General features: G+C 46.9%; 1 protein-coding gene across 1 annotated transcript in view; it reads right to left on the bottom strand.

The window, feature by feature from the left end:
- The window catches only part of LOC146869469 (complement C4-like), a 520274-nt gene that overhangs the window by 166196 nt on the left and 329171 nt on the right, over window positions 1–24907 (bottom strand). The window contains exon 24 of the mRNA XM_085599862.1: window positions 2501–2704. Coding sequence (XP_085455988.1) covers window positions 2501–2704 — 204 coding nt within the window. The remainder of the gene's footprint in view (window positions 1–2500; window positions 2705–24907) is intronic.

The raw sequence follows: 24907 nt of genomic DNA, 5'->3' as shown, positions 1-24907 counted from the left end.
CAGAAAAACAGCAGAGTGAGAAAAAAATATTGGTGTGCAAATCACCGTGTGCTAATTCGCTTTTCTCTTTATAAAAGTTAAAAGCTGGCAAAAAGGTGAGAATAACTGTATTGATCTCCGCTGTGCAGACTTAAGATGTGTGGATCATCGATAAGATGTGTGGATCATCGAGATAATACCCACCTGAAAAGTTTTTATAAACAAATTCTTGCAAAATGGTTTCCAAATTGATATGAATAGCACTTGGGATATGGTGATCACAAAATGTGAAATGACATCAGCAAGAAAAGACAAAGGTGTGCTAATCACCCTGATCAGCTTTGCAGGAACAACTTTAGACTGCCATGTAAATAGTGCTTTTAACTGTATTGTTGTGCTGATCACCGTATAAATATCTTCAATAATTAAGTGCGTTTCACCGTACTTCAACCAGAAGTTAAACACGATAAAAAAAAAAGAAGGTGTGCCAGTCATCGTGACCGGCTTCACATGCAGCTGAACTGGTTGCTGAATGCCCGTGAAAGCCTTAGTAGAGTTTCACCCTAACGTAATAGAGATGACTGCCGAGAAATGTGTGATGTGTCACACGCACAGAGTTTGGCAGAGTCAGCCACTGGATCTGGCTTGCTATTTGAGGTGTGTAAGTCAGGCAAGGACAGGCAAGGCGTTTGGCCCACCCAATGCACAGTGTTAAAGTGCATTGAAAATAGTATCCAGTAAAACAGACAAAGCATTGCGATAACGTGAAAAACAGTCAAAGCGTGGAGGGCACTATACAGTCACAGTCAAAACGGAGAAGAACTCTTTGAAGAAATAACGGCAGTCTGCTTGCGCACAATGCGATTCCGAAACGGTGCGCCTTAAGGGCGATTCGAATGGCGAACAATTAAAGTCAGACAACAGTCTTACCGCCAAGGAAGGTTGGAACCTTTAGTTTTCTCCTTTAGATAAGTCGGATAGCAGAATGCACACGTAGGGTTCAGCGTGTTACCATGTAGCCAGCTTGTCGCCACAAATTTGTACTGATGAAGCAGGCATGAAGGAGTTGATTTCACAACTTTATTAGATGTAGGCTACAAGGCAGAAAGTAGACATAGGCAAATCTCCATCCAGCTCCAACCGTCCTCCAAACCTTTTGAATACAACAAGCCCAGCAACAAGGCAACCAGGCAACCATAGAACATTCTAACAGGAATGACACCAGCATTAGAACATTGAGCTGCAACATAGGGCTACAGCACAAAGTAAAGTAATACATAGAATACAACAGAGTACCCAATATGTACTCGCAAATTGCGCATGCAATTTCAAGGGTGCAAGGGTGCCAAAAGGACACCCTGTTGCACCCCTTAAATTACAGTGTATCCACATGTTGCACACACATATGCCCCAAGGGCATGTGCGTGTGTAACATGGGACTTTGAAAAATGCACTTTGGTGCATTTTTCAAAGAAATCGCAAATTACCATCACCTTTTGCGATTCTTAATTGCGAAATCGGAATTATTTTTCTGTAATGCATTGCATATAAGGAATCGTATTTGGGATGATGCATCCCAAATGCAAAAATACCGGTTGCAAAGGGGCATATTCTGCGAATCTGGCCCTATGCGACCAATATTTGGTTTGATGCATGTGTACCCCAATGTTGGAGAAGCTTAGGGAATAAACCCCTGTGTGTCATGGCTGTTGTATCTGTGAAACAAACTCCTGCTTTGGGAGTAGAAAGTCAACCAAGACCTGTCAGACATGACTGTCAACTGGCATCTTTCTTTGCCTTCAGTGCTCCCTCCACCAGGGCCAGGCAGCTGGGGATCTCAATTCATGGCAGTAAATAGGGCCTTCACTGATATGGAGGCTGCACTGGAAACATCCTTCTTTGCCCTGGTCTTAATGATGCTGATGTCTTGAAGACACATTAGAGGTTTGGTCACTCTCTCTCCACTCTCTTCTCCAAGGAAAAGGGGCAGGGAGGGTTCAGACTAAGGTAAGAGCTAACAAGTTGCCAAACACAGCAGAAATTCCATAATATAGATTTACAGAGAATTTTCGTAGATATGATTTTAGATTTCAAGCTTGATTGATGTATTCAGACACTTAAAAAATATTTCACCTAATACCATTACTAAATGTAGGTCTGAGATGATATGGGAGGGAAGCAGAGCATACCTTGGACTAACTAATGAGATTATTTCATCATAAGAAATTAGTTGCCTTCCTGTACTCCAGTTTCCAACACTGTAATGTTTTATATATTGACATGGTTGAATCATTCCTCGTCGTCAGGCTGGGATGCCCACTCTGACGACGGGGAATGATTTAGGCTTGTCAATATATAAAAGATCCAATGATGGAGAAATGTACATCGCCAATGTGGGTTAATAACGGCAATAGAACTGCCAGTGCGATTGTGTTTAGCATTTCCCTAACAGCCACACTTTCCCTAAATGTTCAGCTGGTACTTTTGCCATCTTTACACCTAGCTACTGATGATACATCACCTTTTTCCATAGTCTCTCGTGCCTCATCCCGCCGCTCTGGTCCGAGCTGGGTCCACTGCTCGGTTTCATCTAGGTACTTCATGGCATATACCCCTGGTGCCATGTAAATCATGGTCTGCTCGGCGCAACCCGTAGGCACCCGGATCAGGCGGCTCACTCCATCGGCAGCCAAGCTGTTGTTGACAGTCTCTATGGAGTTGTCGGCTACAGAAAACAGACGAAAAGGCATTTAACTTGATGTGTCTTGATTGTCCCTACAGTAATCCATCATATTCACTTTAACCTTACACAATCACTCCATCTTCAGACCAAACACGGGCTTGACTACACGAATATTTAAATAGACACGGGCGGTACTGACCACATACAGATTTGGTTTCAACATGTTAACAAGCAGTTTTCAGGTTTGTCACCAGGTTCACAGGATATTGGCATAAGCTAGGGATATTAACACTAGACTAATGTTTCATGTTTGAGTCTGTCTACAAAAGAATTTATGCAAGATTGTATGGTGAACGATATCAATACAATCCTTACCAAAGCAAACACATGTAAAATATACAATTTGGGATACAGAGAGAACATATGGCAAGTCCAACATTTTGAGGCTCTGCACAAATAATCTGTTAACTCCCCATTAGTGAGAATGCAGGCATATCACCCAACTGATGCACTTTCTTAAAAAAGAGGAAACGGCAGAAACAAAATGTGGCATGCCCTCCAAGCACTGGAGCTAATGTTGACCTTAAACACCACTAGTCACTGCTACAGGCATGTAAGGGATCACTTAGCATTTTGGAGACATGATCCTCTTGAGGTACTCATGAAAAAGACCTTTGATAGTGCTCCACTCATGAGAATGAAATAGCCATGATTCTGTCCTTCATATCCTGGCAAAGACCTACAGAAGGGGCTCAGCCAGACATTGCTTTGCAGCAAAAAATCATCATCTGTGTTGAGACGATGAAATATTGATGGTGGATTTATAAAGAGACTTTAAAGATACCATAAAACCAGAGGTTCAATTGATGGACAACTTACAGCCAACCCAATCCAATTCCATTTCAGGACCGGAGGCTAGGATTATGCTTATCTGTGTTTTATTGAAGCAGCCATTCATTAAACAAAATATTTCCCCAACAGTATGCACAACAAAACTACAACTCCCATGAGTTCTTCAGAATAACTCCACAAATGGCCCAACTATGGCAGATAACAGTTCCAACAATGAGCCAATCAGACTCCACCAGGTGTCCCATAGTCCTTCCTAATTTGGTGTGTGTGCTTGTTATGGCCGCAGGAACGTGTTTTTGCACTCCTCCACAGCTGCTATTCTGGTGTGGATTCGTGGTGCGATCCTCGACCCACTTGGTGGCACTACGGGATGGTTGACACTCCTCTACTGATGCGCGATTCCTGTCAATTCACATCAGCGGATGCTGGGGTCATGTGCTGGTAGCTGCCGCCTGGAGCCTTTTTGACCTAGAGCGTGACGCCCCAGCACGCTGGGGTCTGTAAACGATTGGGGAAATCCCCTAGGGTTTGCTGCATTGACGCCCTGCTTGGGTCAGTAGTAAGTGCATTATTATGCCCCCAGGGGTTTTTATTACTGTTGGTGGCCACAAGGGTCTGTGGGAGAACACGCTCCCAGGCACTTGATTTCCCCTACTGATTTTGGCAGCGGGGGGACGTGTTCCTGGCCTAGACCCATATTGTATGTGGCTTTGCACACTAGAAACCCTTGACTGAATCCACAGTCCACCATTTACAGCCACCTGACTACCTACATTAGCCCTAAAGGGGGCTAAAAAGCTCTATAAGTGCCTGTATTGTCATTGTTTTCAAGATACGCCTTCCTTATGGAGGTTGAAGGGGACATGTATGAGGAACCTTTGGATGCCCTGCCCTGGGGTGATGATTTTTATGATGCTGCGGACGCTTCTATTTACGGGGCATTTAATGAGGCCATGGGCCCTATGAAGAGTGCATTGTGCAACTGACTGCTTACAAATGCGCCAAGTGCCCTCAGGCACCACAGGAGGCTCCAGGGCCCTCTTCAGGGCCCCCAGCACCTACAAAGTTTGACCCAGCACTGGTGAAGTACCATTGTGTGGAGGGAGTGGATCTAGATGCCTTTGTGTGCCTAAAGCAGGCCTTTATGGCCCAAAACCCCGCGGGTTCCCCCTTCTGATCCAGCGGAATCGCTGGAGCACCCTCCCCTGATCAGAATGAGGACTCACTGTCGGATGAGGAGGTGGGATCCTCCAGTCTGTGGCGTACGCCCCTCTGCAGCCACCGAAACCCCGCTGCAGAGGCATGATCCGATATGTTGGATCCAGATGAGATTCTTCATCCCAGATCAGCAGAATGGGTCCCCGGCAACAAAGTGGCACACTATGTGGCAAACCGCCTACGTAAACCTCTAGAGAAAGCGGCGCATAGCAGCCTGTGGGCACAGTTCCCACATCCGGCTCTGGCTGACAAGGTTACATTGACACTGAAGATCGACCTTAGGATGGCTACTTTCCTAGCAAAATTTGTCAAGGACCCCAAGAAAGGTATGGACAGGTCCTAGAGAGCTTGCCAAGATAAGCTCCTGGACATGATGGGCCACTAAAATCCTAAAATCTTCGACATGGTGGAGGATGCCAAGTCTTCGGATTCCCTGATTTCCCCCCAGGTGCTCTCCGGATCGGCACAGACAGATTATCTTCTTAGGTAATGCCAACTACGCTCTATCCATGAAGCGACGTTGCTCTGCCTTGATAAAGGTGGACCCAAAGATTGGGAACCTCATCACCTTGGAGGCAGTGGCCCAAGGAGGGCTGTTTGGGGAGCCTTTTTATTAACAAGCTCAGTATATTTGTCAACACGTTCACCTCAGACAAAGCTCAAACATCTATCAAGAGGGTTTTCCCTAATTAGGTTTTCCCTGGGGGGCGACCATGGTAGGTGGCGCTCAGACAGCTGATTCGAATCCCAAGCCCCTTCCAGAGGGCCAGACTTCAGGCAAGGCTATAATCAGGACCCAGGATGCTTTTTTCCCGTCCAGGGAGGACCTGGCCTAGCAATTTTGGCTGGAATGTTCACATGGGACTGTTACAATGGGGAGCAGGATCAAGACTGATTTGCATATGCCTGGGTCCAAACTGGAATGGCATGATGAGCAAAAAACGATGTATTTAGGCCCAGATCACTGTACTGGGGGTGAATGTTTAACATTGTTCAGCATTCCGTCCATCAATAGTTTTTTTTTGCATTTGTCCTCCTAAGTGGGAAGGGTATGTCCAGACGTGGGTCCCATGCTCACCATGTTACTGGAGTTAAGCTAGCCTGGCTGATGAGGTTGATACCCTGAAACTGGTCCCAGAATTATTGTTTCCGGACCAGGGAGGACCTGGCCTGGCAGTTCAGGCTGGACTGTTCCTATGGGGAGCAGGGTCAAGACTCATTTGCATATTGGAGGTTGCAAACTTAAATGGCATGGTGAGCATAAAAATAAATTTAGGCCCATATCTCTGTACTGGGGGTGAATGTTTGACATTGTTCAGCATATCTTTTTAACAGAGACCTGGCTCTCCACTCAATCTGACCCAGACATAGTCGCAGCTCTACCCAGTGGATACCACATCGTTAGATTGGACAGACCAGTAGGAAGAGGCGGAGGTCTGGCTATCATTCTTAAAAACCAGTACCGTTGCCGCACCACAGCAGAAAGTATCCCCGAGTGCGAAAGCATGGAATTCTGCATAGAGTTCAACGCCAACACTTCCTTCTCGGGCACGTTGATCTACCGTCCCCCTGATCCAACAAAACTGTTCCATAGGTCGCTCCCGGAGATAATAGCGAAAAGAACTCTATTTGCGGCTAATTACACAGTCCTAGGAGACCTGAATCTTCATTTCAACTCCCTCGCAGATAATATTGCCAAGGAGCTTGGAGCTCTTCAGCTGTGCCAGTTGGTCACAGCTCCAACCCATGAGAAGGGCAATCTGCTCGATCCAATTTTCAGCAGCTGCAGCGATCTGACTGTTGACAATCCTATCCCCCTCCCATGGTCAGATCATTTTCTGATTCCGTTTGCTTGGGCCATCCACAAGGTCCCCCAGTCACCCCCCCGGACAACAATCAGGAGGAACTGGTCAAAACTCCAGCTGGAATCCTGGAGGCACAGCCTGGACTTTACCCGCCCCCCCCCCTTGCTCAAACCCTAGAGTAGCAAACGAAAATTATGTCAGCTGGATCATTAACTCATTAGATACGATCCTTCCTCTCCGGAGATCTTCATCTAAGAGAATGCATAAATCCGCGCCCTGGTTCTCCGACTCCTTAAGAGAACTAAAACGCTGCTGCAGGCAACGAGAGAGAGCCTGGCGTTTGGACTTTCTCCCGGAAAAAAAGGTAGCCTACAAAGAGGCGATAAAAGCTTATAGAGATGGGATTAGGACGGCGAAAGCGACCTTCTATTCTGATAAAATCCTAGAGGCTAAATCTAAGCCCAGGGAAATTTTTCAGATAATAAATCATTGCTCAAGTGTCATTACCGCCCCCCCTCCGAGCAAAACTCAAGACCAATGCAACGAGCTTGCGGACTTTTTCTACAACAAAGTCCTGAAAATATATTCCACCTTTCAAACGGGAGCTACAGCTTCGGAGATAGCCGACCCACCCTCTCCTAGAATCCTCCCTCCCCCAGACCAGCCAACCCTCGAGCACTTTCCTCCCCTGGACCTCGACACCCTCTGCAAAATGGCACGCCAAGTTAAATCCGGCTCCCTGCGTGACCCAGCCCCACCAGAAGTTCTGATACAAGCACACGAAGCTACCCTGCCTGTTATCTTGGAACTCCTAAACACATCTATAGCCTCATGTGCCGTTCCTACAGCATGGAAACAAGCCATGGTACGGGTGTTGCTGAAAAAACCGAACCTGGACCCCGATGATCACTCCAACTATCGTCCCATTTCACTCCTCCCTTGGGCTGGCAAGGTGTTGGAAAAATACATAAATGCCCAGCTGGTCCAGTTCATTGAAAATCACTCCCTATTGGATGTATCCCAGACAGGTTTCAGGCCGAAACATGGCACCGAAACTGCCTTACTAGCGGTCGCCGAGGAATCCCGAATGGTTCTGGATCAGGGAGGATCAGTGGCAGTGATCCTCCTTGATCTAAGCGCCGCTTTCGATACGGTCAGCTATGCCACCTTGCTGAACCGTCTCCGGGACATCGGAGTCTCAGGCGACGCTCTAAGGTGGTTCAACTCCTTCCTGTCCGATAGATCTTTTCAGATCTTCGACGGCGACATAATATCAACCAGCAAGCCTCTCAGCTGTGGAGTACCACAGGGCTCCTCTTTGAGCCCTGTGCTATTCAATGTCTACATGAAACCACTGGCTGGGATCGTCGAACCGTACGGCATCAAAATTGTGTCGTACGCCGACGACACTCAGTTAATGGTATCATTGGCTCAAGAGAACATCAGCCAACCCCATGGAGGCCTGCTGAGCTGCCTAGAAGATGTTAAGGAGTGGATGACCAGCTCCTCCCTTAAACTAAACGGAGATAAAACAGAGCTCTTGCTTCTAGGCCCAGCCTCGCCAATACCTTTCACCTCCTTGTGGCCCCAAGCTCTGGGCATTCCCCCTACCCCCAAGGAAAGCGTCAAGAGCCTAGGAGTGTGGCTGGACAGGAAGCTTTCCTTTTCCACCCAGGCTACTAAGTTGTCCGCCACCTGCTTTGGCATCCTCAAGACTTTGAGGAAAGTCCTTCCACTTCTGCCTCTAGAAGCCAAGAAAGTGGCAGTACAAGGCCTCATCCAGTCCCGCCTGGACTCAAACAATGCCCTATATGTAGGGGCTCCCGAGATGACTCTCCGGAAACTCCAGGTGGTGCAAAATTGCGCAGCACGCACCCTGTTACAGATTCCACGAGCCCAGTCAGCCAGACCTGCATTAAAAAGTCTTCACTGGCTACCAGTCAAGCACAGGGTGACATTCAAGGCACTGTGCATTGCGCACCGGGCCTTTTGGAAAACAGGACCCGCAATTAACAGCAACCTTGTCATCCCCTATCACCCAAATAGGAACCTCCGCTCCACTGAGGCTTTCTTGGCAATGGTTCCTAGAGTGAAGAGTCAGATCCGGGGGCAGGTTGTTCTCATTGAACACAGCTAAACTTTGGAACACTCTCCCCCTCTCACTCCGTTCCAACCCGGACCTGCTCTCTTTTCGAAAAAAGCTGAAGACTTTATTATTCGCCAAAGCCTCCGAGCTCTAATCTGTCACTCAGCATGTCTCTCCAATTCTCATCTCAGCGCTTGGACGCCCTTGGGCAGCAACCGCGCTCAATAAATCTATTTCTAATTCTAATTCTAATTGTTTTGCAATTATCAGGACCAGCAATGTTTCGTCATCTTTTACCCACCAGGAGTCAACTCTTCAGAGGCTTCAAGGGGCAATCTAACCACTCCAATTCTGGTAAGTACTCATCATTCTTCTTTGATCCAGGTGGAAAGCAGACTAGTTCTCTTTCTCACAAGGTAGAGGACACTCACAACAGACACATGGGTCCTGCAGATAGTGCAGAGATTTCAAACAGAATTTTATGGCACCCCGCTCCAACCCACCGGCCCTCAGCTGATCCAATTCTTTTCTCAGGAAGTCGCGCTTGTAGAGGTGGAGGTTCAATCACTCTTGGAAAAAGGTGCATTCGTCCAATGGCCATCCACCCCCACGGGTTTCTAAGCAACCTATTTCTGGTCATCAAGACCAAAGAAGGTTGTCGTCCTGTCATAAGCCCGCGAGAGTTCAATAAATGGCTGGTTTACTACCATTTCCAGATGGAGGAAATCCACTTCCTGCAGGATGTGTTGCGTCCGGGCAACTGGATGGTCCGTATGGACCTCAAGAACGTTTATCTGCCATTCCTAATCTTTCCTCCTCACCAGAGGTTTCTTCAGTTTCTTTGGCGCCATCAGACGTTTGAGTTTTCCAGCTTTCCGTTTGGACTCCCCACCACCCCTTGGTTTTTCAACAAGTTTCTCAAACTGGTGGTGGAACACCAGCAGGTGCCAGGGAAACGTCTCATTGTCGATATGCTTCTTATAGCTCAGTGTACACGACAGTTGTCGCTTCAACTACAAATGGCGATAGACCTTCTGGAAGACTTGGGATTCGTGGTCAACGACACGACGAAGAGTGACCTTCTTGGGATTTGTCATTGATTCGACCACATCCTTCCTGAGCCTTCCATCTCAGAAAATAGCAAAGATTAGACACAAATTGATGAGAACTCTGGCGAAGCCCTGCACGTCGGTTGCATCAAATTGCCCATCTTGTCGGCCTTTTCTCTTCCTCCATCCAGGTCATTTTTCTGGGACCCCTACATTATCGGGCCTTTCAAAGACCTAAGGCAAATCATCTGCGCAAGGGTCTTACATACTCACAGACAGAGTCCCTCTCAGAAGAGGCAATGGGGGAAATCTGGTGACTTTCTCACATGAAAGCCTGGAAAGGGCGAGCGATTTTTGGTTCGGACCCAGATGTCGTCATCAAGTCCAAGGCCAGCAGGTCAGGCTGGGATGCATGGTGTGATGATTTTTACACCGGAGGTTCTTGGTCCCCCCACGAGACGACCTCATATAAATTGCTTATAGTGCCTCACAGTGTCATTCGCAGTCCGGTGCTGGATGAAGGGCAGGATTCAGTCTTCTGTTCTCCTCAAGATGGACAATGTCTCAGCGGCACGATACATCATTCATCAGGGGGGCACGGGCTTCCAAGATCCTCTCCGACCTGGCCACAAATTTATGCCAATACTGCCTGAACTATCAGGTCTCAGAGACATTGGAGTACTTGTCAAGTCAGGCGAACGTGGTGGCGGGTTGGCACTCCCGGCATTTCTGGCACTCAAGCTTGTGGAGGCTTCATCCAGAAGCGTTTACCGCCCTCCAGAATGCTGGGGTCCATTTTTAGTGGACCTACTAGCAACGCAGCTGGATCACCAACTTCTCAGGTTCTTCAGCTAGAGACCGGACCCACAAGCAGTGGTGAAGGACGCCTTCATGCAAGACTGGCCTCTGCATTTTGCCTATTTATAATGCTCACCCAGGCCACGGCCCAGATCCGGTGACAGAAAGTGGATGTGGTGATGATTACACCAACAAAGACATCTCTGGTTTCTGGTTCTTCTGGAACTTTCCTGGGATTCTCCAATCCCACTCCCCCCTGTTTTCTCCACTTCTTCTCAATTCGGATCGCCTGCCGCACCGACTGGTGCTGGAAAACGCGCTCTCCCTGATGCTTGGTGGATTCCAGGGGACGTTGGTCGGTTCTGGGACTCTCGACACAGGCTGAACACATCTTGTCGAAAGCCTGGGCAGATAGTATCATTAAACGGTACAGGTCAGCCTGGATCAGATGGACCAGTGGTGCCTGCGAAGATGTTTGGGTCCTGTGGGGCCGACACTGTCCAGATCCTTAATTTCTTACCGAGCTTGGCAACCATGCACCATGGTGCAAGGGTGCACGCGTTGGTGCAAGGCAGCCGATTGTGTGCCAGCGCAGTGGAAGAGGACAGGAATGTGCCTAGCTCATAGATACGGTGCATTCCTGCCCTTTCCTTTGGGGCAGGGCAGTGCAGCAAAGTGACTTGCTGAGCTGCCCTGCGTCAAAACTTGTAAATACGCCCCTTAGTGCTTATGAGCCCTTTACTAGCAACACCCCTGAAGGCAGGTTCGTTTTCTTGCTATATGAAGTAACACTAGCAATACAGCGGAACCCAGCAGGTAAAGTACCCAGTCCTGAGGGGGGGCCTATCAACCTCCTAAAATTCAACCTAGAGTTATGGGCGTCATTGATGTCCAGCATCTTTAATAGCCTAGCTTATATACAACTGCCAAGATCCTGGTCACCTTTGATCACTGTACCCGTCTTTAAAAAGGGCAATCACTCTAACCCTAGAAGTTATCGGCCCATTTCCCTTATTGACATCTAAGTTAAAATTATCGGCAGAGTCATTTATAATAGAATCTGTGATTGGGCCAACAAAAATAGCATCCTTAATTTATGCCAATATATATTTAGAGAGCGTCTGGGTATTGTGGAGCAGTACCCCAACCTTAATTTGGTCAGAGGCAAATAAACCACTGCCCAGCACTGCCCACTATACCTGGCATGTATGGACCAGTCAACGGCTTTAGACTGTGTTAACTGATCGAAACTATAAGCGACTTTACTGGAACAGGGGCTGGATGAGAAACTAATAAGCTTTTTATTCACCCTTCACAAGAATATTTTAGCAAATGTTAGATTATTTTATTTTATATTTGCCTAGTCATTCTAATAGATGAATCTGTACACTAGTTATTTTACTGTAGGTAATTACAATTGTTTTAAATCTTTTGTGCTTTTATAGATGTCTCTGTCATCCGAACACAGTTTGGCTGATGATGGCACGCCGCGTCTAGTGTCATTCAGTTCATCTGTGTTTGCATCAAGGAGCAAAGAATCTTGTGGGAGTTAAAATGGGAAATGTCACTTTTTGGAACATCCCTATGTCTAGGCCCAGCTTGAGGAATCTGCATGAAACTTGGCACGATGAACCCAAATTGGAGGCACTTTTTTGGGGGGAGAGGGGGAGTTTTGGACAGATCTGTTGAATGGTATGAAAGTTAAGAAAACAAGAACATTTCTTATCAATGGAAATTCTGACCTAACCGTAACGAGAGAGGAGTTATTGCAGTCTGCGTTATACATATAACAGGATGCTTTGTCAGTGACTTCTGAGCTAAGAGTCATGTATATATATATATACATGTGTGTGTAATTAGTATCCATTAATTGGACAGTCACGTAACTAATCTTGCTGTACCACCAACCTATACATAAAGGAATGTATTTCTCACAATTAAGAATGTTTTTCACACTGAGGTTTTGTGTCCAGACAGGTGGGATGGAAGGTCATATAAGAACTATCCATTCTAGTCCAATTTGCATATGTTGTCTAATCTACATGTCTCTGCTGTTTTACTTATTTTTTTCGGTTTTCTAAAAACTGTCAATGTATTACGCAACGAATATCGATGGATCTATTGTAATGCACAAAATAATGTTTTTCACTCAATTAATTGATTTCTAATACTGAATGTCATGACCTACAGATTTGCAACAAATACCCCAGTCGTTGGAAAAAGACAAGTATTTGAAGTCACAAACATGATCTTTCTACTGTACGAATTTCAATACTTTTAATAAGAAATGCTGCCTACGGGAGATTGTTTTAAGCTTAAATTCTGTGAAGAAACATTGAGCATCAGGAGTTCTGTCATTCGCTTTTTGGGGTAGTTTGCACCATAAGTTACTGCAGTCTGTAAGGGATGTGATTCCACGGAATGCATTGAGCCGTTCTGATTATAGAGAGAAGGACAGGTTATGAAACTGATGGTATTGTAAAGAAGTATGGAACAAACCGGTAACCAAGCCCTGCAGACAGGAACAAAATACTTATGGCACCAAAACACCCGAGGAGAAATGCTGCAAACACTATTGATATCCAATGGACTAGGGAGGGTGCTTATGTCTGGGAAACAGGCGTTTCATCTATACAGCGTGTGAAATGAATAGATGACTGAGTGGCACTGATTTTAGACGTTATTGTAACCTCTATCTATCTATCATTCAAAGACATCACCATCAACAAGGAGCCTTAATCCTGGGCAGTGGGAGAGGTATCTGGTTTTATGTAAGCCCATCAGCTAATTTAATTTCTGCCCTTCCGAGTACTAATACAGTCACTTTTTCTGCATCACGACTTTCTGTTTCTTTGTCTGCCCCATGGCACTTGTGTTTAGCATACAAAATAGTCAAATCTTGATCCTTGCAGGAAGAAATGAGTTACTTACCTGTAACTACGGTTCTCCAGTATTGGTATCTTTCATAGATTCACATGCTTGAATCATCCCAGTCCTCGCAGTGGTAGTCCCATGGTATACATATAAAAGCAGTAGATAAAATGACCACAGGCTACCAGGCAATGAAAAGTCAGTGTAATAGCCTATCCACATTCATTTGTAAAAAAGAACCAAAACTAACCAACAGCCAATCAGGCAACGGCACCCTCTAGAACAATCCCAAGAGAGGGTAGGTTCCTCAGATTTTTCAGCACAAGTGTGACATTATAAACCTTAGAGAATAAAGGAAACCTCTCCGGGGAGGGGGGTGGGTGGCATGTGAATCTATGAATGATACCAATACTGGAGAACCGTAGTTACAGGTAAGTAACTCATTTTCTTCTCCAGTATTGGATCTTTCATAGATTCACATGCTTGAACCAAAGTAGCTAGCAGTTTCATAAACATGCATGTTTAATGCACCTTAGAGGATGGTGGATTATAACATACATGCCAATATAAAATACATTAATGAGATAATACGGAACAACAAATCAACCATAAAAGCATATATAAATATATAGATATATATATATAAATGTATATATATCAGATAAGAAAGAATACCTCTAAAATTAGAGGCCTACCTTATTGAAATAGATGACGCAGGACGGCCTGTCCCGCTGCTGCTTCGCTATAAGTTGCCATATCCAGGCAATAGTGCAGCGTGAAAGTATGAGCATTCTTCCAGGTAGCGGCTCAGCAAATCTTGTCCAGCGGGACACCAGCAAAGAGAGCAGCAGAATAAGACACTGCTCTTGTGGAATGCACCTTGGTTTTGGTTGTAAGCGGGTTACCCACCTTTGAATGGCACAATTGAATAGTGGCAGCAATCCATCGTGCAACAGTCCCTTTTGTAACAGCAGATCATAGTTTAACAGGTACATAGGAAACTAGGAGTTGATCCGTTCTGCGCAGATGCTTTGTCTTTTGTAAATAAAATTTAAGGCATCTTTTTACATCTAAAGAGTCAAGATATTTCTCATCTGGAGATGAAGGATTTGGGAAAAAAGTGCATGAAATTACAGGTTCATTAAGGTGAAACTGGGATGGCACCTTTGGAATAAATTTAGGATTTGTTCGAAACATTAAATAATCCTTTGTGAAATGTAAGTAAGGTTCTTTAATGGTGAAGACCTGAATTTTACTTACTCTTCTAGCCGATGTAAGTGCGAGAAGCAAGGCTATTTTCCATGAGAGAAATGTGAGCTCTATCTTGTGGATCGGCTCAAAAGGTGGTTTCATTAACTGAGAAAGGACCACATTAAGGCGCCATTCTGGTGGAGGAGGCCTATTAGGTGGAAAAGTTCTGAAAAGGCCTTTCATGAACTGTTTGATGATGCGAGCAGAACAAAGATAAGAGGCGTCAGACATCCGTCTATATTGAGAGATGGCTGCGAGGTGTGCCCTTATTGAAGATACACCAGACCTGATCTTGCCAGAGAGAAGGCGGGATTTTTTTCTGGGGAAGAGTGAAGAAGGTGAGTATCATTGCGATGGTGCCAAGAACAAAAACGTTTCCATTTCAGCCTATATGTTTTAGTAGTAGACTCAGCATCTTGCCCTGGACAAAATATCTTTACAATCCTGAGGGATACCTAAATCCTTGAACTCAGGTTACAGGCATGCAATTGAAGATAAGCTGGGTGCGGATGCAGGATCTGTTTCTTGTTCATCGTTAGCAGGGTGGCTGACGGAGGAAGGCTATAAGGATTGTATTGCGACAGCAGGCGCATCTCCGTGAACCAGTGCTGACGTGGCCAACGTGGAGCAATGAGAATGAGTTGGCACGGTTCCTGTTTCATTTTCATCAACACCCTGGAGATCAGGAGGTATGGGGTGAAAAGCATACGCAAAGATTCCTGACCATCTTATCGAAAATGCATTCCCCCATGACCCTGTCTGAGGTTCCCTGCTGGCAAAGAACCAGAATTTCTGGTTCCCCTGAGAAGCAAATAGATCCAAGCTGGGTGTTCCCCATTTTTGGAAGATGTGGTTGAGAATTGATTGGTTGAGTTCCAACTCGTGATTTGATTGATTCAACCTGCTCAAGGTGTCTGCCAGGTTGTTCTTTATTCCTGGGAGATGCTCCGCTTTGATATCTATATGATGTCGTAAAGACCATTCCCATATCTGTTGAGCTTCCCAAGATAGGATCGGAGATCTTGTTCCTCCCTGCTTGTTCATATAATGCATGCAGGTGGTGGTGTTCGTGCGTATGAGGACTGAGGATGCTCTTATCCTTGGGAGGAATGACTGGAGGGCTAGAAAGATTGCCTGTAGTTCCAGAAAATTGATATGCATTTTGGAAAGAGAGACTCCATTTGCCACTTATTTGGAGGTCTTGCAGATGTGCTCCCCAACCTTCCAAAAGATGCATCTGTTGTCAGAACAAACTCTGGAGGAGGAGAAAGGAATGACAGTCCCAGAGAGAGGTTGCAAGGAGATTGCCACCAAAGGAGTGCATCCTTCATGATTGGAGTTATCCGAACTATGTTGTCGAATGATCCTGATATTTGAAGCCATTGGGCATCCAACTGCTCTTGAAGTGGTCTCATCCTTAGTCGAGCATGAGGCACCATGAGAATGGCAGAAGACATCATCCCGAGAAAGGATATGAGGAGGTGTAAAGAAGCGCACTCTCTTCTGTAAAGGTCGTGAGCCAGAGATATGATGGTGCTCAGTCTTTCTGTTGACAAGAAGAACAAGATTCCTCACCTTATGAATATCTCCTGCGCCAGCATTCCGCAGAATTTTTTCCTAGCTCTCCATGCCGATGAGGACGTCGGCTCTGCTCGCGACTCTGCATGATGTCACCGGAGCCATAAGAGAGCCTCATCGGCGTTATGACATCAGTTCCACCCATTTTTTCCATGCCTCTGAGGCGAACAGGTGGACCGACATCAGATTCAAAGTGTACACAGTACACAACATTTGAACCAATATACACAGTACAAAATCAAAAAGGAAAGCTAAAGAACATCAGCATTTCATAAAAATGTACCAGATAGAAGGAAGATACAATGTAAAACTACAAGCCAAATAAGGCATCCTTTAAGTTATACAAAGGTGGACAACGGGGAGGAGGGTGGGTCAGTGAGGAATCCACAGGCAGATACTGTATCCACCAGAAAAAGCGTTCCCAAAGGTAAGTAACTTGTTCTTCTGATGGATACATCTGCCTGTGGATTCCTCACCTTATGAATAGATTCCCACAGCATTCCCACTTCCGGAGGAGGGTGTCCATCTTTCTTATACCAAAAAGTCCTGCAGGACAGAGCGTGCAAAATGGCCCTCCCTCCTCATTTCGGAATCCAAGCAATTATGCTTTGCGAAAGTGTGGAGGGAGGCCCTTACAAATGTCCAACACAGGAACACCTCGTGCTAAAGCAGAGGTGGAAGACTTAGCCCTAGTAGAATGAGCTCTAATACCCTCAGGTGGTTCCTTACCAGCAAGGGTGTAGCAGATCTTGATGCACAAGATGATCCACCTGGATAGAGTGCGCTTGGGCACAGCTTTGCCTTTTGAGCATCCAACGTAGCCCACAAAGAGCTGATCGTCCAAACGTAAGTCCTTTGTCCTGTCCAAATAAAAGCTCACCGCTCTTTTAGGGTCCAGGTGGTGAAGTCTCGCCTCCTCCTTGGAAGGGTGAGGGGGAGGATAAAACACAGGAAGAGTTATGGACGGCCCCAGATGAAAAGGAGTAACTACCTTAGGCAGAAAAGCAGCCCTAGTGCTGAGGACCATGTATGGTCAAAAATGGGGGTTTTGAACTAAGAGCAGGAGGCTCACTCATCCTCCTTGCTGAGGTAATGGCTACCAGAATGACTGTTGGTAAGGCGTTTGATAAATTTCAAAATGATAGGAGACTTAAATAAAGATGGCTGATCAGGTAGACACAGAAAAGCCAATAAGGTCGACAAATAGCCTTTAACAGTAGCCACAGCACAACCCTGCTGAGCCAAGGAAAGAGCAAACTGAAGAATATTCGACAAGTGGGCCTTTAAAGGGTCAATGGATCTCTCTCGACACCATTTAACGAATCTTGACCATCTGTAGGAGTAAATGGAGTTGGTGGAGTGTTGCCTGGCCGATAAAATAACATCCACCACGTCAGGCGGGAGAGAGAAGGAACTCATGTTGCCCCGTTCAATCTCCAGGCATGAAGGTGCAGGCTCTGGAGGCGAGGGTGTAGAACCTGCCCCTATGTCTGCGAGAGGAGGTCTGCCCTGAGAGGGAGACGGAGCGGACGGTGCAATGAGACGTGAAGTAGATCTGTGTACCACACCCTTCTTGGCCAATCCGGGGCGATCAATATGACTTGGGCCCGGTCTTGGCGAATCTTCCTCAGAACCCAAGGGTATGGGAGGAAATGCGTAGAGGAGTTGAGAGCTCCAATTCAACTGAAACGCGTCCCCAAACGCCTCCTGCATCGGAAACTGGAGACTGCAGAATGACGGGCAAGCGAAAGTGGCAAACAGGTCCACCCGAGGAGGACGACTGAGACTGTCCGCACGCACATTTAGCAGCCCAGCCAGATGATTTGCCATCAAACAAATCCGATGGTCCTAAGCCCAGGACCAAAGTCGCAATACCTCTCTGCAGAGACGGTACGACCCTACTCCTCCCTGCTTGTTGACATACCACATCGCGGTAGTGTTGTCCGTCAGGACTTGAACCGACTGACCGCGAAGGGAAGGGAGAAAGGCCTTGAGCGCCAAACGTATCGCCCGCAATTCCAGAAGATTGATATGAGACAATTTTTCCTCTGAAGACCAAAGACCCTTGATCTCCAGATCCCCCAGATGAGCACCCCACCCTAGGGTAGAGACATCCGTTATCACTGTGGCCACCGATGGAGGAAGATGAAAGGGCTTTCCTTGAGACAGATTGCCCTCCACGCTCCACCAAGACATATCCGCTGCAGCTTCTCTGGAGATCCTGACTGACTCCCTGAGATCCCCGTTGTTCTGATACCACTGCCTGCGGAGACACCACTGGAGCGCTCTCATGTGCCAGCGTGCATGGTTGACCAACAGAATGCAGGAGGCGAACAGACCAAGCAGGCGAAGGACCTTCAGAATTGGAACAACCGCTCCATTCTGGAATAAAGGGATCATCTCCTGAATGAAGAATTCTTTGTGGAGGAGGAAATGCTCGACACACAGTAGTGTCCAGTACCGCCCCTATGAACAGGTTGTGCTGAGGGGGCACCAGGTGAGATTTGGGCACATTGATTGAAAAACCCAAGTTGAACAACAGTTGAGATGTTACACGCAGATTATGAAGCACCAATTCTGGCGACTCCGCTTTGAGCAGCCAGTAGTCCAGATAGGGGAAAATAGGAATCCCCGACCTTCTGAGATGAGCTGCCACCACTGCCATCACCTTTGTGAAGACTCGAGGTGCAGTAATAAGACCGAACAGGAAGACCGCAAACTGGTAGTGCTGCGACCCAACCGTAAAACTAAGATAATTCCTGTGCGACTTCAGAATGGGGATGTGAAAATATGCATCCTGTAAGTCGATCGACACCATGCAGTCCTCTTGCTGCAATGCCAGAAGAACCTGAGCAAGGGTCAGCATCTTGAATTTCTACTGCTTTAGGTAAAAATTCAAGACCCTGAGGTCCAGGATCGGACGTAACCTGCCGTCCTTTTTGGGGATCAGGAAATACTGGGAGTAGCATCCCTGACCCCTTTCCTGCTCCGGAACCACCTCTATCGCACCTTTTTGTAGTAATGCAAGAACCTCCTTCTGCAGAAGAAGCAAATGGTCCTCTGAACTAAAACCTTGGCAAGGAGGGTAAAGAGGAGGAAATTCCCGAAAGGGAAGGGCGTACCCATTCTCCATAAGGTTTAAAACCCAAAGGTCTGTCGTGACCGATTTCTAACCTTGCAGAAAGTGAGACAGCTGACCCCCTACAGGACCCACATGATCCAGGATGGGGGATCTAGGGCTGCTTTCCTGCAGTACCAGAGGGAGCGGGGGCAGCAGAAGAGGAGGAGATGAGATTGCGGGCAGAACCACGTTGGCGACCTTTGACACTTCCTCTATAAGATTTATAGAGTGGATTTTGCTGCTGCTGCTGAGGTTGACGGAAGTTGCGAAAGGAAGACCTTCCAAAAGCCTCGATATTACTTGTAGCCTAAACCTCTCGACTGGGTCTACAATCCCAATGATTTCACCATGGCTCTGCTATCCTTAAACCTTTGTAAGGCCGAATCTGCTTTTTCCCCAAAGAGCTTCGACCCGTCAAAGGGAAAATCAACAAGAGTGGCCTAGAAATCGGGAAAATCCAGAAGAACGAAGCCAAGCCTGACTTCTTGTAGCTGTGGAGGAGCCCATAACTCTGGCTACTGAGTCAGCCATATCCAGGACTGATTGAATAACCTGTGTAGCCGCAGCCTGAGCGTCTGACATCTCTGAGCTCTCCTCATCAGGTAACTTGGGGGCCAATTGTTTTGCCGAGTCCATCAAAGCATGTATGTAACGGCCCAACAGAAAAGTGGCATTGGTCGATTTCAGTGCCATGCTAGAAGAGGAGAAAACCTTTTTAGCCGACTGTTCCATTTTCTTTGAGTCCCTGTCAACTGGGGCCTGTGGAAAAGCACCTGAAGATTGCTTGGAGCAGGATGCCTGCACCACCAAACTCTCTGGAGATGGATGAGAAGAGAGAAAATCTGGATCCCCTGGTGCAGTCCTATACCTTCTAGCCACAGCCTTAGAAACGGCATGCAAAGAGAGTGGTTTACGCCAAACCTTGAGAATAGGATCCAACAAAGCTTCATTAAAGGGTAATAGAGGCTCAACTATGGAGGAAGGTGAATGCAAAACCTCTGTCAACAAATTTGGTTTATATTCGGCAGTAGGTAACTGCAAATCTAAAAGCTCCGCAGCTTTCCTTATCACCAAATGGTAGGGAGCTACCTCTTGAGGAGGTGAAGCCCTTGTAGAAGAGAGTTCCCACTCTGGAGAGGTATCTAAACCACTTGCCTCTTGAATTCCCTCAAATTCATCCCGAGACTCTTCCAACTCGCCCTCCTCTACTTCCTCTCTACAATACGGCTCCTCTTCTAAAAGCCTCTGAGCCTCTCTCCGAGAACGAATCTGCGGACGCGGCATTGCTGGCGTCGTACGTGGCACCGATTGCTCCGGACCCAGCGTCGAAGGAGGCTCCGAAGGAGGCACGAGATCCACATGTGGCCGAGAGGAAGGCTCACCAGACGGTGCAGAGAATTCTATCAACGGCGTTGAGACTCTCGGTGCCGGAAATTTCCATGATGCGCCATTGGCATGAAGGGCATGAAAGGTGCCTAGGCATAGTGCTGGGGCACCCCCAAGTTGAATGCCAGCGGACCCACAGGACCAGAAGGTTCTCCAGATGGGAAAGCCGCCCTTGTAACAACTCCATGCATAGTATTTAAAAAATGCGACAGATCCGCCCCTGGAGCCGGGAATTGTGGATATGGATTTGAGCCAGTAAACGGGGAGTGTCCGACGTCGGAACGATCGGATCCACTGCCTAATCCACCGGTTCAATCTCAGGCACAGAAGAAGATGGAACACCCTGAACCGACTCGGCGTCGACTGCGCCGGAGTGCCTCTAGGCGAAGGAGACTTCTCTGGAGTTGCACGAGGAGAAGGAGAGGGTGAAGGAGATACAAAGTCCTTATGGTGACGTCAAGGGGCAGGCGAAGGCGACCTGAAAGCCTTACCCTTCGTTGAGCGGCGCCGAGATCCATGTCTTCTTCTTTTCTTGTGCTTTCTCGACTTCGATGTATGTGAAGTCGACGACTTCGACTTCGACTTATTACGCTTACGCCCTCTACCTTCTTTCTTCGCCTTGGCCAGAAACAACTTGGCTTCTCACTCTTTAAGTGCATTAGGATTCATTTTCCTGCAACAGGTAGAGTCCTCCACGTCGTGATCCGACGACAAGCACCATAAACAATCTTCATTGGGGTCAGTGATGGACATGTTTCCCCCACATTCCCTACAGGGCTTAAAACCAGACTCCCTTGAAGATGACATCACTTCTAGCAACAGTTAAAACAGAAGGAACAACAAAGTAACTCCACAAAATATGGAGAGTGCTAGAAAACCGTTACGCGTCGCCGGTGCGGAAAAAAGGGAACTGACGTCATCACGCCGACGAGGCTCTCTTATGGCTCCGGTGAAGTCATGCAGAGTCGCGAGCGGAGCCAACGTCCCCATCGGTGTGGAGATCTAGGAAAACATTCTGCCGAATGCTGGCGCAGGGGATATTCATAAGTTGAGGAATCCACAAGCAGATGTATCCATCAGAATACCTTGTTTTGTAGAGTGTCTATAAGTGCTCCTAGAAATGTTAGTCGATGAGAAGGGGCAAGAATGGATTTTCAAAGATGGACTGCCAGCCCTAGAGAGCGGGATAGTTGCAGGCAGAAAGAGATGTCTTCTGAAGCCTGATGAAGAGAGGAGGCTTTCACCAGCCAATCGTCTAGGTATGGGAAGATCTGTAGGCCTTTAAGCCGTAGAAATGCTGCCACGAGAGCAAGGCACTTGGTGAAAACCCTTGGAGCTGAGCGAAGAAATACGAATTGTTCAGAAGTTGTAAGATCTCCTGAAGAGTAACCATGCGAAAGGATTTCTTCAGCAGGTACTTGTTGAGCTTTCTGAGGTCTAAAATGGGACGCCATTCCCCCAACTTCTTTTTTATCAGGAAAAAGCAAGAGTAGAAACATTTTCCTTTTTGAAAGCGTGGAACACGTTCTATTGCTCTTTTTTGAAGCATTATCAAAGCCTCCTTCTTTCATAACTGAAGATGGGGTGGCTTTGATCTTTGAGGTGGGTGATGAGGTGGCGTTGTGGTATACCTTATTATATCTAGGACCCATTTGTCTGATGTTATTTCTTCCCAATGATGCAAAAAATTTGAGAGAAGGGTTTTCTTCAGAGAATACTGAGGTGCGGCAGGAGGCAAAGCGTTGTCACTGTTTACGGCCCAAATCTCTGGGCTGAGCCTGTTGTTTTCATCTAGGCTGTCTGGAGTAGGCAGTCTGTGGCGGTGCATGATATTGCTGTTGCTGCTGGTAGGATGGCCGGTATGAGGTGTAGGTTTGAGGCTGGTATCTTTGATAACCTCCTCGAAAAGAATAATTTCCTCTGCCCCGGGCTCCACGAAAGAGGGTCTTTCTGTATTGGAGCGTTCCTAGAGCCGTAGCCCTGTCTGTATCTGTTTTGATGGTCAGCAAAGTGTCATCGATATGCTTGATTCACCATCAAATGGCATTTCCAATATCTTGCTTTGAACTTCAGGGCAGAACATAGTTGCCTTCAGCCAACCCTGGCGTCTCAGGACAGCGGCTCCAGCAAGCTGACGGAAAGCCAAAGAAGCAATATCCATTTAAGCATCAATAATCTCGGAAGTTGACCTTTCTCCTTCAAGCAGGATTTTTCTAGCTTCCATTTTCTTGTCTTCCGGAAGGAATTCTAAAAATTGGGCAATGACCGACCACATCTGTTGATCGTACCTGGCTAAAATCGCAAGAGCGTTAGCAGCTCGAACAGTTGCTCCTGATGTGGTTGTGAACCTTTTCCCAATATTATCCGAGCGCCTCCCTTCCCTGTCAGTTGGAGCAGTAATGGCTGGTAGAGGGTTCCTCGATCTCCGTTGTGCGGCCTGAGAGATAACAGAGTCAGGCTTAGGATGACTTATTAGACACGCTGGAGCATCATCCGGAGCCTTGTATTTCTTGTCAATTCTGGGCAAGACAGGGATAACTGTGGCTGGTGTCCTCATTACTTTTAGTCCCTCTTCCCATATGTGGTCAACAATAGGTATAGACCTAACCGATTTTCTATATAAGTCTTTAAAATCATAAAGAAAGCAGTCTGATTGCTTTACTGTTAGGGATAGTTGAAAACATGATGCTGCTCTCTCAATTAAACCATGAAAGCAGCTGATGTCTTCTGGTGGAGACTCTATCATCTGTGGAGATGGAGACACTGGTGTAGATATGACATAGCAAAACACACAAGATGATGGACGGAATGTTGCACATTGGCAAAACATTCACCCCCAGTCACAGATCTGGGTTTAATCCATCGTTATTTTGCTCACCACGCCACCCCAGTTCAAACATGGCCAAATGCAAATCAGTCTTGACCCTGTGCCTCATGGGAACAGTCCAGATGGATTTAGGCCCAGATCTCTGTACTGGGGTGAATGTATGACATTGTTCTACATTCTGTCCATCAACTGTTGTTTTTGCATTTGTCACCCCGAGTGGGTAGGGGATGCCCAGACGTGGGTCCCGTGCTCTCCATGCCACTGGAATCAAGCTATCCTGGCTGAAGAGGGGTGAAACCCGAAACCTGTCCTAGGATGCTTGTTTCCAGTCCAGGGAGAACCTGGCTTGGCAGTTCGGGCTGGACTGTTCCCATGAGGCACAGGGTCAAGACTGATTTGCATATGGCTGGGTTCAAACTGGAACGGCATGGTGAGCAAAAAAACAATGGATTTAGGCCCAGATCTCTGTACTGGGGTGAATGTATGAAATTGTTCTACATTCTGTCCATCAACTGTTGTTTTTGCATAGATATGACATAGTCATCCCATTCCTCTCCTGTTTGACCTTCCTTTTGAGGCTGATTATCCTCAACTTCTCCCTCATCTGAGGTATCTGGATGTTGTTGCGGCCCACTAGTATCTCCCACCAGGGAGGATGCAGACACAGGTATTGAGGTACAAGGTGGTGATTCAACAGGCGGTGGTGGCGGAGGAGGTGGAGGAACAGGTGCTGATGGAAAACGTGTACGATAATCTCTTAATAATTCCTGAAGGTCTTGAACCAATGCGACAGGAAAGTGGACCATAGGTTCAGAAACTGGCTCCATATATTGGATTTTTGCATGAGGAGGGTGATATTCCTGTTGATAATATCCTCCATAATCCTCGTCATCATCCTCCTGATACTTTACATGTAATTGAGAAGGACTGTCAGCCAATCCAAACATGAAGGAGGTACAGGAGACACTATCGCAGGATTTTGCAAAAATTGCCTCATCGACGGTGTTGTCGATGAGAACGTCGTCGACGGATACACTGGCGTAAGCTGCAAGGAAGATGGACGCTTACGACCACGAGTAGGGTACATCGTCGTCAGCTCATTGACGGAAACGGTGTCTGCGTCGTCGACGAGGACATGATAGAGTAAGCTGAAGCCGTCGTAGGTATCGTCGACGAGATTCACCGTCTCCGACGAGGTTGCTGACAAAAAGGTTGAAGTAGTCATCGTCAGTGTTGCCGTCGACAATGAGGTCGATGGCGGTACAGCAATCGTCATCACCGGAAGTGTTGTCGATGGGACTGTCGTAGAGTCTGTCATCGGCGATGGAGATTTTTTCGACGATGAGGAAGAAGAATCTTGTTTAGAAGATGGTTTTTTCGTCGACGGGGATTCTGAATATAAC

The sequence above is a fragment of the Triturus cristatus genome, chromosome 1_1 (assembly GCF_964204655.1).
Source record: "Triturus cristatus chromosome 1_1, aTriCri1.1, whole genome shotgun sequence".
Classification (NCBI taxonomy): Eukaryota; Metazoa; Chordata; class Amphibia; order Caudata; family Salamandridae; genus Triturus; species Triturus cristatus.
The sequence above is the reverse complement of the archived record's forward strand: the minus strand, read 5'-3'. Positions and strand labels throughout refer to the sequence as shown.